General features: G+C 40.3%; 1 protein-coding gene and 1 pseudogene across 2 annotated transcripts in view; one reads left to right on the top strand and one right to left on the bottom strand.

Moving 5' to 3' along the window:
* Positions 1-14,820, bottom strand: part of IDE (insulin degrading enzyme) — a 99,651-nt gene extending 84,831 nt beyond the window's left edge. For both annotated transcript variants that reach the window (XM_006925948.3, XM_025042249.1), the window contains exon 1: positions 14,639-14,820. In XM_006925948.3, coding sequence (XP_006926010.1) covers positions 14,639-14,736 — 98 coding nt within the window. In that variant the 5' untranslated portion in view covers positions 14,737-14,820. The remainder of the gene's footprint in view (positions 1-14,638) is intronic.
* Positions 443-1,234, top strand: LOC102887140 (annotated as a pseudogene).
* Positions 14,821-15,362: the final 542 nt, after the last annotated feature.

Raw genomic sequence — 15,362 nt, 5'->3', positions numbered from 1 at the left:
CTAAAAATGTAAACAGGAAGACAATTTCATTTACAATAGCAAAAAAAAAAAAAAAATCCTTAGAGATAAATTTAACAAAAGAAGTGCAAAACTTATACTGTAAGAACTGCAAAACATTGTTGTAAGAAATTAAAAAGTTAAATAAATGAAAAAAATTGCATATTTATGAATTAAAAGATTTAATATTGTTAAGGTAGTAGAATAGTCAAAACAATCTTGAAGAAAACAAAGTTAGAACACTCACACTTCCTGATTTCAAAACTTACTATAAAGCTATAGTAATGAAAACAGTGTGGCGCTGGATAACGACAGATGTACATATTAATAGAATAGAACTGAAAATTCAAAATAAACCCTCACCTTTACAATCAATTCCTTTTCAACAAGGAGACCAAAACAGTTCAATAGGGAAAAAACAGTCTTTTCAAGAAGTGATGCTGGGACATCTAGACACCCAAAGGCAAAAAGATGAAGCTGGACTCCTACCTCACACCATATACAAAAATTAACTCAAGCTTTTCCCAGGTCAGCTGTCCTAGAGAGTGCATCCTTGGCTCCTGTCCCGCCAGCGGATGGACGATGGGGACTCTGGGCGTCCAGAGTGGCTGCTGGGAATCTACTTCCTCCCCCACGTCCCCGACAGCCTGCTCTTGGACCTGCGAGCTGTGCTGCTGCGCAAACTCTACCCCTTCAAGGTGAGAAACCTGCGAAAGTGGTATGCTAAGGAATTCAAAGACCCTCTGCTACTGGACCCCCCAACATGGTTTAAGTCCGTTCTGTTTCACAAGCTTACGTTTCAGCGCCTTTCTTTCCCATTGTGACACACCCCTTTTTCAAGGGAAGCTGCAGGTGGATCCACACCCCTGCAGTCATCCACTCGGTTCACATCAGGGCAACCCTAATTCCAATTCTCTCCACATTTCTATTTGAGAATTTCTCCAAAGCCAGTGGTTTCAAAGGACAAGGACCTAAACTTTCCATGGATGACTATATCTATGCCCCTACTTTCTCATCCTTCTTACGCTTCTGCTTTTCATGCTATGGAGCCCCTATTACAAGTATGAGGAGGAAAGAAAGGAAATATGAGAGAAACAGCCATTGGCTCAGGGAGAGATGCCCAGAGGGTAGTTTCCTATTGGACCCAGAACAAGGAAAACTGCTCAGAACCCTTGTCTTCAGTGGCATTTGAAACACCAGCAGCAACACATAAGAGCAAGACACTGGTAGGAGCCATAAACCATCACCTTCCAAGGATACTGGCACAAATAGACCAATCACCTGAGGATGGGCAGAGGAGTATGGGCTCAGTAATAGGGAAGTGGTGCTAAATACCTCACTGTGTGCCCAAGGTTCGTTGCAGGATTACTAAAAGCAGGACCAGACAAGAAACTGAACAAACTTTCAAGAAGCATGGCCTGCTTGGCATGTTCACAAGTCATTTGACCCACAGTGTACATGTGACTAAACCCTCAACTCATGACTCTCTGTAGCATATCACTAATCAGCAACACGAATAGTGTGATGTTTCAGGCCATTTTCAAGTTCAAAATTATGCCTCTTTAATATTCAGTAAAAACTATCACGTTTTCTTGCTTCCACATCTGGGTGGGGAGTAGAATATTCTGCAAGAGGTTTAAAGTTAGCTTTCTTTAAGGTTCAGCCCTGGCATGACTTTTAATCAGAAATAGGTTAAACTGGAAGATGTTTTGTTTCTGTCTGAAACAGCTCATCCTAATAGAAGAGATTTTTAAGTCTCCTTGTTTATCTATCCTCTTTCCAAACCTTAGTTTTACATATTTTTATAGACCACCTGACAGAGTCATTTTACTCTGAGATCTAGTGTCTCAAACCTGAACTACAAGTGTGCTTCCTACTGGATAACTTCATCCTTCCTAACAGTTTAATCATTCCTTCTCGTCCTATTCTTCAGTTGAAGTGGGGGGACAGTGGGTATGACATGTCCAGTGTGTACATATACTGTACTTGGTGTTCCATTAGCTTTCTCTAAATTCACACAAAAAGCCACATGAATAATAGCAGAAATTAGTCCTAGTTAGTGACTTCTTTTTGCCTGTTCTGCTCACAAACTGTATTGCTCTGTTGGGAGTATCGTGTGACTCACGTCTGATCCAAATTAAGGTAGCTGCTGACCAAAAAAAAAAATCAAAGACCTAAATCTAAGAGCTAAAACAAGAAAACATAAGGGTAAATCTTTATGACCTTGGACTATATAGTGGTTTCATAGGTATGAGACCAAAAGCACAACCAATTTTAAAAAAGATAATTTAGACTGGATCAAAATTTAAAACTTTGTATTTTAAAGAACACCATCAAGAAAGTAAAAAGACAGCCTACAGAATGGGAGAAAATACCTGCAAATTATATATCTGATCAGGGATTTGTATATAGAATACATAAGGAACTCTTACAACTGAATAAAAAGACAACCCAGTTAAAAAATAGACAAAGGATCTGAATAGACTTTCTCCAAAGAAGATATACAGATAGCCAATAAACTATGAAAAGACATGAAAAGACACTCAACATCAGTCATCAGGAAAATGCAAATCAAAACTGCAATGAGATACCACCTCACACACCGGATGGCTATAACAAAAAAACACATAACAACATGTGTTGCAAAGGATGTGAAGAAATTGGAACTTTCTCACATTGCTGTTGGGAATATAAAATGGTGCAGCTGCTTTGGAAAACCATCTGGCAGTTCCTCAAAAGCTTAAACAGAGTTCCATATGACCTAGCAATTCCAATCTTAGGTATATACCAAGAGAAATGAGAACATACGTCCACATAAAACTGGTATATAAATGTTCAGAGCAGTATTATTCATAATATTCCAGGACTGGAAACAACCCAACTAATGAATGGATAAATAAACTGTGGTATACCCATATCATGGAATACCATTCAGCAATAAATAGGAATGAAATACTGATACTGCTACAACATGGATAAACTTTGAAAACATTATGTTAAGTGAAAGAAGCCGGACACTAAAGACTACATAGCGTATCATTCCATTTATGTGAAATATCCAGAAGCCAAAGAGACAGAAAGTCGGTTTATGGTTGCCAGGGGCTCGAGGAAGAGGGGAATAGGGAGTCACTGCTAAAGCGTATGAGGTGAAACTGAGATGAACACGTTTAAAATTGTGGTGAAAGCTGCACAACTATGTGAATACACTAAAACTAACTAAATGGTATACTTTAAATGCATGAACTGTATGGTATCAATAAAGCTGTCAAAATATACATGTTTATATGTAACATTTATAACATACACATATATTACTATATATTTATATTTGGCTCAGTCATGATAACATTAGTACCAGTTTGGCTGGTTGATTTATAAGTTTAAGTACAAACAAATATCCATTTTTACCTTTTTAAAAGGTCTATTATTTTACTATGTGTCTAACTGGCCAGATAATCTTGTCTAATCAGCTTCTAGTACTGGTATCTTCCCAGTGTTAAGTGTTCTCATCTGCCTTATTTATAGGACCTGGTTTACCAGAGACCCTATTGTAGTCATCTTGTTACTCTCAGTCTTCCCAACCCTACTACATTATAGTAATCAGTTTCTTGAGGTACTGTACACTAATCTGTGATCCTTTTCCACTCTCTTTTTGTTGGGCATCTCTAGAGACACCTCAAAGATTGGAAGAAGTGACTTGCTACTCCTTTTATGCATGCCCACCTTGCTCAGGCTGATAGCTCAACTTACTTTCCTAGAAGCAAACTTAACTTGCTCTTCTACACCCACTCACTCTCACTCCTCCATCCCTGCCCTGGTTCTAGCAGAGCTGTCTGAATTAATCTTCTTAAGGGCTGGGGAACTTTTCATTTCTCTGTCAACCATATACATTGCCATTAGGATCAAATAAGATTAGGTGATAATCCTTTGTAAACCATAAACAAGAGGTAGTCTTGATTACATAATCATTTCCGTAGTTTCAGAGCAATTTATATGAATTTTGTTTCAATTTTACTATTACCAAAAACCTGCAGCATGACTAAAAATTACAGTAGTCCCCCCTTATCCGCGTTTTTGCTTTCTGCAGTTTCAGTTACCCACAGTCGACCATGGTCTGAAAATATTAAAAGGAATATTCCAGAAATAAACAATTCATAAGTTTTAAATTACACAGTTCTGAGTAGCGTGATGAAATCTCTTGCCACCCTGCTCCATTCCACCCAGGACATGAATCACCCCTTTGTCCAGCGTATCCACGCTGTATAGACTACCTGCCCGTTGGTCACTCAGTAGCAATTTTCAGTTCTTAGACTGGTTTTCAGAGGGATAGAGTGACCACATTCACATCATTTTTATTGCAGTATATTATTATAATTGTTCTATTTTGTTATTATTAGTTTTTGTTGTTAATCTCTTGTGCCTAATTTATAAATGAAACTTTACCATAGGTATGAATGTATAGGCTAAAACAGTATATTTAGGGTTCCATACTGACTGCAATTTCAGGGAACCGCTGGGGGACGGGGGGTGTCTTTAAACATATCCCCCGCGAATAAAGGGGACTACTGAAATAAGACTGATTTCCTCCAATCACTTATAGCAAGGGTGATGAATTTAAATGCTTACAAGGCCAAAAATATAAATGAGCAAAGTATAGTGAGGTGGAACCGTGGTGTAAAGGAATACATGCTCATCTGAAAGGGAAGTAAATCTTAATTCAGGCCAATTGCTTGCCAGGCAGAAATGTGGCACCAGTGTCACCAGATTTCCACATTTTCCCTAAATGAAACTTAGGGAAACTTAGGGAAATTTTCCTGAACTCTCAGGATTTTTAAGTGTTGACACACATTTTAAAAATAACAACTAAAAAACATTACATGCAGGCCACATCCCAGCATACTGGTCCACAGCAGGCTGCTTTATAGCTGGCCAGACTAACTCTAAAATAAAAACAACACATGCTCGCTTTGGTAGCACATATACTAAAATAAAAACAATATAAAGTGAAGAGTCAGTTACATTTTAGCACAAGGAAAGAAAAGGAACTGTATACAAGCCGAAATTTTTCAGAAATTAAAACTTATTAAGACTAATAGGGATTCTGAAGCTAGTAAAAAGAGGCCCATGCAAAGTAAACTATTCAAGATAACAAATATGCCAAAGAAGGCTTTAACTCAGATCTTCTGACTACTACAAAGTGACTTTTCCACTACATCATACTGGCTCCCAAGGGAACAGAATTACAGAGAGAATAAGACATTTTGTCACCAGACAGCAGTCTGGAGTACAAACTCAGAACCAGGAATCAAGCTCACTATTATCTTCCTGAACAGACGCTGAGCTCAAGAATATTTTAACCTAGATTAAATGATGGTCAATACTCCCAGCCTCTTCAGATGGTTGCAAATGATATGTACATAGTGACTTGTATTGGCCATCAGCAACAGCACTCAAAAAACACAGAGTAGCCCAAGAGAAGTAGGGAATGTAGGAACTTTCACCTACCAAAGAAGGGGGAGGGGGAGAGATAACGTTTGTTTTCATTTTTTTCTTATTTGAAAAGCAAATTTTCAAATGTACTTGCTCCATGAAAGCGAATCTTTAAGTTCAATTAAAAACAAAGGAAGAAAGAAGAAAATAAGAGAAGTCACATGCCTGCAAAGAGTCTCTTTGAAGGTTTGTTGTGTTAATCACTTGTTAGATAATCTGTAAAATCATTTAATTCTCATGTATTTAGACTCCTAGAATTTTAGAGCTGGATGGAAGAACAGAAGCCATTCATTCAGGTCACCTCTCTGAATCTTGTAGACCTATTGTACAAATGTGTAAAATCACACCAAAACTCAGAGCTCTACTTTTCTGTTTAGGAAATTATTTGAAAGTCTTTTTAAAAATTATCTTCTATTGCTCTTTCTCAAGAAGCTACTGGAATACATGTTCCAAATAGCCCATGTATCTTCTGAATTAGGAGCAAACCAAGATACAACTAAATATGCGATCCAGGAAATGGATTCATTATAGGAGAGAAGCAAAGGGAAATTCCAGGCAACCACTTTGCAGCAGGCCTAGAGCAAAACTAGTCCAGACTGCGGCTGGGGAGAAATGTCCAGAAGAAAGGTCTCCAAGGAAAACACATGGAATCAATAGATCACTTAATAGGTTTGATCATGTGGAAATATTGTATGAAAGAGCTATGGAAGCAAGAGAAAATAATCAGAAATAAGTAAATAGAAAATTAAGAAAATGACAAAACATGGCAAAAACCAAGATGAACAAGAAAAAGAATGTAATCGCATTACACTATGTGGCTTGGCAGTGAACAATATTTACAAAGTCCTAACAGTCTAAACACTGAATACTGCTATATCCAAAATCTGCGATATAACTTTTTGGTAAGATGAGGCAAGAAGGAATGATAAGAAAGAATTAAATCTTAACCTACCAGAAAAACAAATCAACAGATAATTTCTAAAATTAAGAAATCAAGAAATAACAATACAGCATATTATTTGGAAATACTAAAATTAATTTCAAAATAAAGAGTTGAATAATGGTTGAATAGTTTAAAGAGTTAAATGCGGTTGCCCCTGGGAGCAGGAACTAAGCAAGGAACTGCTGTTTTTGCTGTAAACCTTTTAGTATTATTTTTTCTTTTCAGTACTATTTCATTCTTAAAACTGCCTGTATTACTTTGATAAATATCAAAAAATTAATTTTAAAAATCAGCCATATATTAAATAGATTCATTTAAGTTTTCTCTTACAAGGCAGGATATTTGATTTTTAGTGTATATGTGATATGTTAAGTGTTCTTCAAAAAAATCACCATTGCAAGTACTGAATTCAGAATCTCATTCCTTAAGAAAGTCGATTACGCATTCAGTTTGCCCCACAAGTCATTCTGTTTTGTGGTAAGAAGAAAAAAAAACAAAAAAAAATGATGAGTTACAGGGCCCATTATGCTAGCCACACACTTGTTGGATATTTTTTATCCAGTTACTACTACAAGAGAACTTGGATGCTTTGTGACATAAAGCTCCATTATAAACAGTATTATCTTCCTTATAAGTTCATCTTGACTGAGACTTTGTTATACTACAAAGGAAACGAGAGCTATTTAAAAAATAAAAACTATTAAGAGCATCAACTAATTATAAATATTGATATGTATCAGGTGAGCTGTCCAAGAAATACTCTTTATTATATATCATTTCATAAAAACAATTATATAATCTCTATTGTCAGAAACTCAATTATACCAGCATCATGACTCTGATTATAAGAAACTGCCTTTTCTCAGAGCCATGGTACAGCTAGACAGCAAGGCGAAATTCCTTTTGGGGTTCTAACAGAGATTAGAGATTTTAAAAACATAAGGCCTCAGATTTATGGAAGAAGTAGGAGCTTTAAAGCTGATCTGGCCCAGCACCCACAATGACACAGCGAAGCTAATGGCAAAACCAAGACTAGAATCCAGTTGAACTGAACCTTTTCACGTAAAGCTCTCCTATCTTTTATTTCCTATGCCTTTCAAACCAACTTAGTTCCTATGAGTAAATCAGAACTTCAAGAAATCTTGCAAATACACTCCAATCTATAATTTCTTTATGATAAAAAAACACAAATACTAGTTACTGGCTGCACTGATGTGTAGAGCTTGAAAAGGCAAATTGTGAGCAAAAATTTTATTGTATTTATGACTAAAGCTCCCTACTTCCAGGAGCCCTTGCCCCTTGGATAAATTTATCCAATAGATACTGAACAGTTTACTATGTGCCAGAAACTGCTAGGTACCAAGAATACCATTATAGGAGTCCCTTGTTCCTTCAGAGATCCTGGCCCCAAATGTAAGGCTGCAAAGCTGAATCATGTTAACTGAATTGGAACCTATACTATCTACTGAACCGTTTTCTACATGGAGAAAAATAGCAAAGCTTGGAACTAGAAGGATCCTTTCTTCAAATAAGGAAACTGAGGCCCAAAGTTGTAAGGGCCTCAGTTTACCTTTTTAAATTTTTAAGAAATTCTTTATAAGGAGCTGTCCTTCTAAATCAAGACCTATCTTGAACAACTCTTTATTTTTACAGTGCTATCCTCTTCAACTGTACCTTCATATCCACTTTTTCCAGGCCCTCTCTTAGGTATTGTTCTCTGCCACTAGCTTCTTCCTTTCAGCCATCACTACCTGCTTCCCTAGTTTCCCTGCCATGCTTTTGCTCAGGTCTGCTCTTCCTCAGCTGCTATCTAATTGCTCCAAATTCAATACCTCATTTTTTCAAAATCACTGTAGGGTCCCATGAAATTTAGCTTCTGCCCCCTCCATTTTATTTGCAGGTTACCACTGAAATGGTCTTTGGTCTTTTCCCAAGGCCCCTCTCTCCTCAAAACCTCTTTGGCTGGACACGTCTGACCATTCTGCTTCTGATATCATCTGCCTCTCTAACTCCGTGACCTCTCCAACTCTGTTTCCTCCTTATCTCTAAATGTCAGTATTCCTCAGGGTTTAACTTGGGCCGTCTGCATCTCTACACAGATTTTTCCCATATATCCACCCATGTCAATGTCTTCAACCATCATCTGTCTCTACACTCGACTCTCAGATGTAGGAAATCAGCTCAGATCTTTTTATCAAGTTCCATTGATATTTCAAATGCAACCTGCAATGGCTATTGAGCAATTGCTTCAGACTCAATACTACCAGCTCGCAGTCTACCATATTTATCCCTTCCAAAACTATCTCCTTATTCTGACTTCTCCATCTCTACAAGAGATGCCCAGCTATCACTAGGGTAGGTAATACGATGGCCAACCTCTGAGGTTCTTGAGTGAGCCCACCGAATTCATATCTGGCTAAGCTACTTACTAGTTGTGTATCTTTGAACAAATTAACCTCTTTGAACCTCAATCTCCTTTTCTGAAAAAATAAAATAAAATAACCACAATACCACTCTCACAGAATTATTGTGCCCATTAAAAAAAAAAAAATCCCATGGAAAGTTCCTAATATAATGCAAAACACTTAATAGGCATTCAATAAATATTAGCTACTAAACCTTTTATGGTTAACATTAGCAGCAGCAGCAAGAACCTTCCTCACAGCTGAGTCTACTTGCTTAGCCTACACTGCAGCTCAGTCTTATTCTAGGCTCTGGACCCATTTCCTATTCTTAGACAGAAGAAATTTAAGAAAATCCAGTAGCAGTTCAGGACTCATCAACCTGGTTCTAATCTTTTAACTGAACTCTTCTCTGAGCTACCAATCTACAAACTAAATCGTCATCTTGGTTTGCTTTCTGGGTATTTAAAGACTGTTCAGTCTTGTCTGCTGCCCCAAGGGGCCCCTGAGTCATCCAACTTCCTGACGGTGAACAGTCAGCTCTGAAATACCTAAAGGTTGCCACTGTGTCCCACCAGTGCACCTGAGCAACCTGGTCTCGTCATGTCTTTGGAAAATGAGCCAGCCACCAGGCAGGTCCAATATCTCACCAGGCTGGACTTCTTCCCACTGCCTGCAGCTCAATCTCCCCACAAGAGCGTTCCTTACACGGGGGCCCCTCCTAGTCTGAACTCATCTTGGCACTAATCCTAAAGTTATCAGGCCCTAGACCTTAGGGCTCTCTGACTCTTCCATCTCCCCACTACCTAGTCAAAGCTGATGAATCCTCTTTCACACAAATATTCTGTGGACACTCTCCTTCCTTGTTATTTGTACCACTTCTTTATCCTTTGTCAACCTATACACTGCAACTGTGCTTCCAAAAAACTGGCAGATTAATCACCCCAAAACATAGCTTTCCTGTTTCACTCTACTACTCAAAAAGTATCTGAGGCTCTACTTCTTATGGCATAAAATCTCACTGTCCCTTGATTGTATTGTGAATTTTTCTACTTCTGAGGCTTTGCTAATATCATTCCTTATATCTAAAATATTCTCTCACCCCTTTCTCCGTTCACCAAATTTGATATTTCCTTCAAAGACATTTGCTCCAATCCTATGTTCTCTGTAAAGCCTTCTCTGTTCTCTCTGGTAAATGAGCATTCTGAGTAGAGGAAAACAGTGCAAATAATCTGAGCAAGAGCAAGTCAAGCAAAGAGACCAGTGTGACTGGAATGGGGTGAGAGTGATTATTTTGGAAACAAGATCAGAGAGGTGGTGAGAAGCCAGATCCCACTGAGCCTTCTTGGCTACTATGAGGACTTCATCTTTAAATCTGAGCAAAATGGAGATCAAGTGCAAGGTTTTAAGCATTCCCTCGCAAAGATATATGACTTGGATTTCAAAAAGATCATGCTGTCAGTGGTGACAAGAACAGGCTATATGTAGAGAGGCAAGTGCAAAAGCAAGGAAACTGAAGAGACTATTACAGTCATCTGGGTAAAAGGGTGTGATTAGAACTAAGGTCGTGACAGTGAAGAGTGGTCTGGATCTCGATGTATAAGCTCACTGGATGAAGGATATAAGAACAAGAAAGGCGTTAAGGATGTTGGCCTAAATAAGCAGAAGAACAGAGACATCATTATCTGAGATGGAGAAGAGTGTGGGAGGAGCAGGTCTGAAGGGAGAAGTTCTGAAGACAGGTTTTGGACATAATGAGTTCAAGATATATATTGGACATCTGGGGGAAAATGTTGAGTAAGAAGTTTATTACCTAAATCTGAAATTCAGGGAAGAGGTTCTTCCTAGAAATATACATTTGGGAATTGTCAGGCCAATTTCATAAACCTTCTATGATGATAGATATGTTCTATATATGCATGGCCCCATATAGTAGCCACAAGCCAAATGAGACTTGAAATGTGGCTAGGGTGAATGAGAAACTGAATCATTAATTTTAGTTAATTTACATTTAAATAAGCACAAGTTGGCTACATGTTGAACAAAGCATATAGATAGTATTTAAAGTAATGTGATTAGATGAGAACCCTAAATGAGTGAATGTAGGTAGAGATGTCCAAAGATTGGGCACTGAGGCATGACAACAACATGAGTTATTTATGATAGGAAAAAAAAAATGAAATAACCCAAATCTCCATTGACAATAGAATAGTAAAATAATTAGTGGCATATTCACATAAGACTGCCATTCAGCAGTCAATGCATATTCATGTGAATGAATCTCAAAAACAATGTTAAATTAAAAAAGTGAGAAAACAAATTTTTCTATAAAGTTCAAAAGCAGACAAAACTAAGCAATATACTATTTAAGAATATGTTCAGACTGATAAAGCTATAAAGAAAATCAAAGGAATTATTATCCAAATAAAAGACAACATCACTTCTTCATGGGAGGGAGAAGGCTACAATCGGGAGGTGAGCACAGAGAGCTTCAAAGTTACTGGAAATGTTCTATTTCCTAAACTAGATGGTGGGCATACAGGTGTTCATTTTGTTATTCTTCTTTGTTCTATACACTCTGGTATGTATAATATTAAATAATGTAAAGAGAAAAAATATAAAGAGCAGTATATGGTTAAGTATCAAATAGATGTTTCAAATTCTCTTTAAATAATTAAGTTCCAAAAAAAGGAAAAATAACTGTGTGGTCTATATAATGTCTAAAAAGGACAGATTTAGTCATATAAAGAAAAGACGGAAGGGCATTCTGGAATTGGAAATCATGTACAAGAGAAAGTAAACTAGTGAGTCTAACTGGAGAAAAAGAGAGTTAAGCTGAAAAGTTAGGCTAGGGCCAGCCTACAAGAAGCTTAAATGCTGGGTCAAGAAGTTTAGACTTAATCTAGAAATAGGGCAGAACCATTGGTGATGTCTAAGCAAGACAATGGCATGAGGAAAGTGATATATTAGTAGGACTAATCTGATGATAACGATTACCTAGTAGGAAGGTGGAAGGCTAGAAAAATCAGTTATAGAACTTGCAGATGTGAGATATCAGGGAAGATGATCATGACCTGAACTGAGATGGTGATGGAAGATCAAGTTTACTCCAAGAAATTTAGGGTGAAAGACTCAAGGAAGTTTAGTCTTGGGAACAGGCATTGTCCGGAACTGATTAAGAGAGAGAGACTCCAAGATTATGCCAATTTTCAAGCTAAACTGAGTGAGTAACACCAAAGTATGCAAAAGTAGGGAAACTGACAGAGAAAGCTGGTTTAGAAGGAAGACCTTTCATTCATTTATTCATTCATTCATTCATTCAATAAATACCTCAGACAGTTGAAACCTTCACCTCAGATGACTGATGCCCAGGTGTTTCAAGAGGTTGCTAGGGACCGAGTTATCACCTCTAGGTTCCCCAATAGTTCAGATAGTTCTGCACACCCCAAACTTATCCAATATTCCTGAACAGAGAACAATAAGACTGCTTTTCAAATGAATTGATCTTATACAAATGTTTTAAGGTCATCTCTTTCTCAAGAGGTTAGAACAGGAAATGAATGCCCTAACTAACACTGGCATCATAGGCAGTACAACAGTTAAGAGCTCAGGCTCCGGCAAAAGACAGATATGGGTCAAATCCCAGCTCTTCCAATAAATAGCTACGTAATCATCTCTATGAACACATTCTTCCTACCATGTACAGCAGGACTGATTAACTTCCTTAAGATTCGAGTATACAGTAGCTTCAGATATTAGTACTTTCCTTCCTATACCCTGATCCTTTTGATTAGAACTGTATTTCCTTAATAGCCTCAGCCACTAATTTTTAGTGTAGAGCTTTCTAGATGGTTGATCCCATTCATTATTTTTTGAATCTCCTGAATTTCCCTATCTGAGAACAACCTTATCCTGAAGCCCTCGTTGTTCAACCCAAGCCCTGGACTTCATCAATGTAAATGAAGAAAAGTGGGAGAAAACCATATAGAAAATCAAATTGTAAGTAGAACACACAAATCTTTTCATTGTCTAAAACTTAAACTCGATGTTTTCTTTGCAATCACAAACACTGGAGACAAAATGGAGCTAAACATAGCCTATTAGCAATAATTTAAGAACAAAAAGTGTTTAGACCTGAAGGAGGCCCAGGGAGGTACCCTGCCAATGCTTACCACTCCCAATTCTCTAAGCTCAGGGATCTTTTTGCATGTTGTAGTTGATTTTTGGTGTAATTGGAAATAAAGGAGGGAAAACAAGTTCTACAGATTCTTCATTTGTATTGTATTCTTAGTGCCATTACCGGAATCCTAGTTCAGGCAGTAAAGATTAAGTTCCAACTGGTTTCTCTGCCTCAGGTATCTTTACTCCCTTACATCCTGCACACAGCCACCAAACTAATTTCCTAAACTACCAGTTTCATTTGCTCACTCCCAACCTCAAAAACTCTTAATGGCTCTCTACCTCCTAATCACTGGAAAAAGCCCAACTAAAATTCAAAGCCCAGGCTAGTTATTATCCTGCTTTTATAATACGGGACTTGTTTCCTCCTAATTCCCTCACGGAAATTCTCTAAGGCTCCAACTAGACTAATCTTCTTGCTGTTCTCCCAACACAGACTAATCTGCACACCTAGGCTGGATTATAACCACTCCTGCCCACACTCCACACTCTGCCTTCAAAGGCCAGCTCAGACCCCCTCTTCTATCTCTGCCAGACACTGTGCTCCTTAAGCACACACTGCCCTTACTGTCCATCTTCTGACCCTCCTCAAACACATCCTTTTTAACAGGCTATATTCTCGTAGCAGCTCAATCCACTCTAACCAAGTGGAAGTTCCTTGGAAGGCAGATCACATACTTACACAGATGGTCTATAACAGTGCTCCGAACTTGGTAGGTCTTAAATATTATTAAAACCAGAGGAGGGGTTCAAATGATGTATCGAAGTAGGGCAAGCAAATACTGCCTATCTTTGGCAATTCCTCTTTATTCACAGTAAAGGGTATTCAGTGTTCAATATCAGGCTGAACATTTTATACACAGACCAGCAAAGTGTAGAGAGCGCGCCGCCGGATGGCAAAAAACCTGCGTCCCAATCTTGGTTTCTGCCACAATCTCTGCAATTGTGGGGAAAACACACAATCTGTCTGGGCCTCAGTTGTTTCAGGTGCAAAACAAGGGAACTGCTGTGATGGATCCCAAGATATCCTTTCCCAAATTTCCCCGGACGGGAAACCCAAGAGTAGCCTGCTCGCTGAGGACGCAGGCAAACTTTACAGGTCCCAACGCAGGCATTTCCATATAGTAGTGGAAACTCGGTCCCCATAGGAAAAAGAGGGGCTGGGGAGGAAAGGGGTCTCCTGGGACTTGGGATTCCTTTACCTCAAGGCAAGGGACAGTCCGCCTCGGGTTCCCGGCCCCTCACAAACACATTCCCTGGAGAGTGGTGCTGCACGGCGCAGATCCCAGGAGCGGGCTGCGGTGACTCAGTCTACCCTCGTGCCCGCGCCCCGTGCCCCCACACTTGTGACACATGCTCCATGACCCCAGGTCACAGCTCCCGTTCACCTTCACTGGCCCGAAGGACGCCGTGCTCCCCTGGTAAGGGCCCTCGCTCCCGCCAGGCGAGGAGCCTTTCTGGGCCCTAGAGCGGCCTCAGCGTGCCAGTCTGGGCCCCAGGCCGGCGGGACTGCCGGCGTGAGGGGCGGCGGCAGCAGCTTTAAGTGCTGAATCACCACTTTGCAACCCGAGCTCCAAACCACTGTAACCTGCGGGCCCCGAGGGCCCGGGCGCTGTGCTCCGCTTACCTACAGATGGGCTCCAAGGGCGACAGGCGGGCGCCAAGGACCGAGCGGAAGGTGCTGGGCAACCCAGGGTGCAGCAACCACGCTAGCCGGTACCGCATACCCCAGCGCAGCCGCTGGGATCACAGCGAACGAACGCTTCCTTTTTGCGCCGAGAGCCGGCCTGGCCCACTGCGCATGCTCAGTCCGCCGCGCCGCCTCCCGAGAGCCCAACGAGCGGTCGCCGCTCCGGGTTTTACCTGGAGCCGGACAGGGCGGTGACAGCGGGGACCGCCAGCATCCCGGGCGTGAGCCAGCGGGTGAGATGGAGTCCGGCAGTGAAGCTGCAGAAGCCCAGCAACCAGGCTTTCCCAGGCAGGGAGGGCCCCGGCTGAGTCACACCCGCACATGTGAGGACGGCGATATGAATCAGGCTGTGTGTAGGTGGGGACTGGGATGCTCACGAATACTGTGAGGACACCTAGGGCCACGTTGGCGTAGGCGCCCCCAGCGGTGCAAGTATTGGAACTAGGTCCGCCGACGAGGCGGCTTTATCGAAAACGAATCTGCGGCTGTGCGTGGTCCGTGGGCTCCCTCTAGAGCGAGGTGGGGACGTGGACCGCGGAGGTAGAAGAGAGGGGAGTAGTTAGACCACCGGGGTGTCGACCAGGGGGAGGCCGGGACCCTGGGGAAGTTTCCATCCTGGGTTAGCTAGCAGCCCTTCAAAGAACAAAGTGGCTATGGGACA

The sequence above is a fragment of the Pteropus alecto genome, unplaced genomic scaffold, assembly GCF_000325575.1.
Source record: "Pteropus alecto unplaced genomic scaffold, ASM32557v1 scaffold88, whole genome shotgun sequence".
Classification (NCBI taxonomy): Eukaryota; Metazoa; Chordata; class Mammalia; order Chiroptera; family Pteropodidae; genus Pteropus; species Pteropus alecto.
Note: the sequence above shows the minus strand (reverse complement) of the source record. Positions and strands in the feature narration are given on the sequence as shown.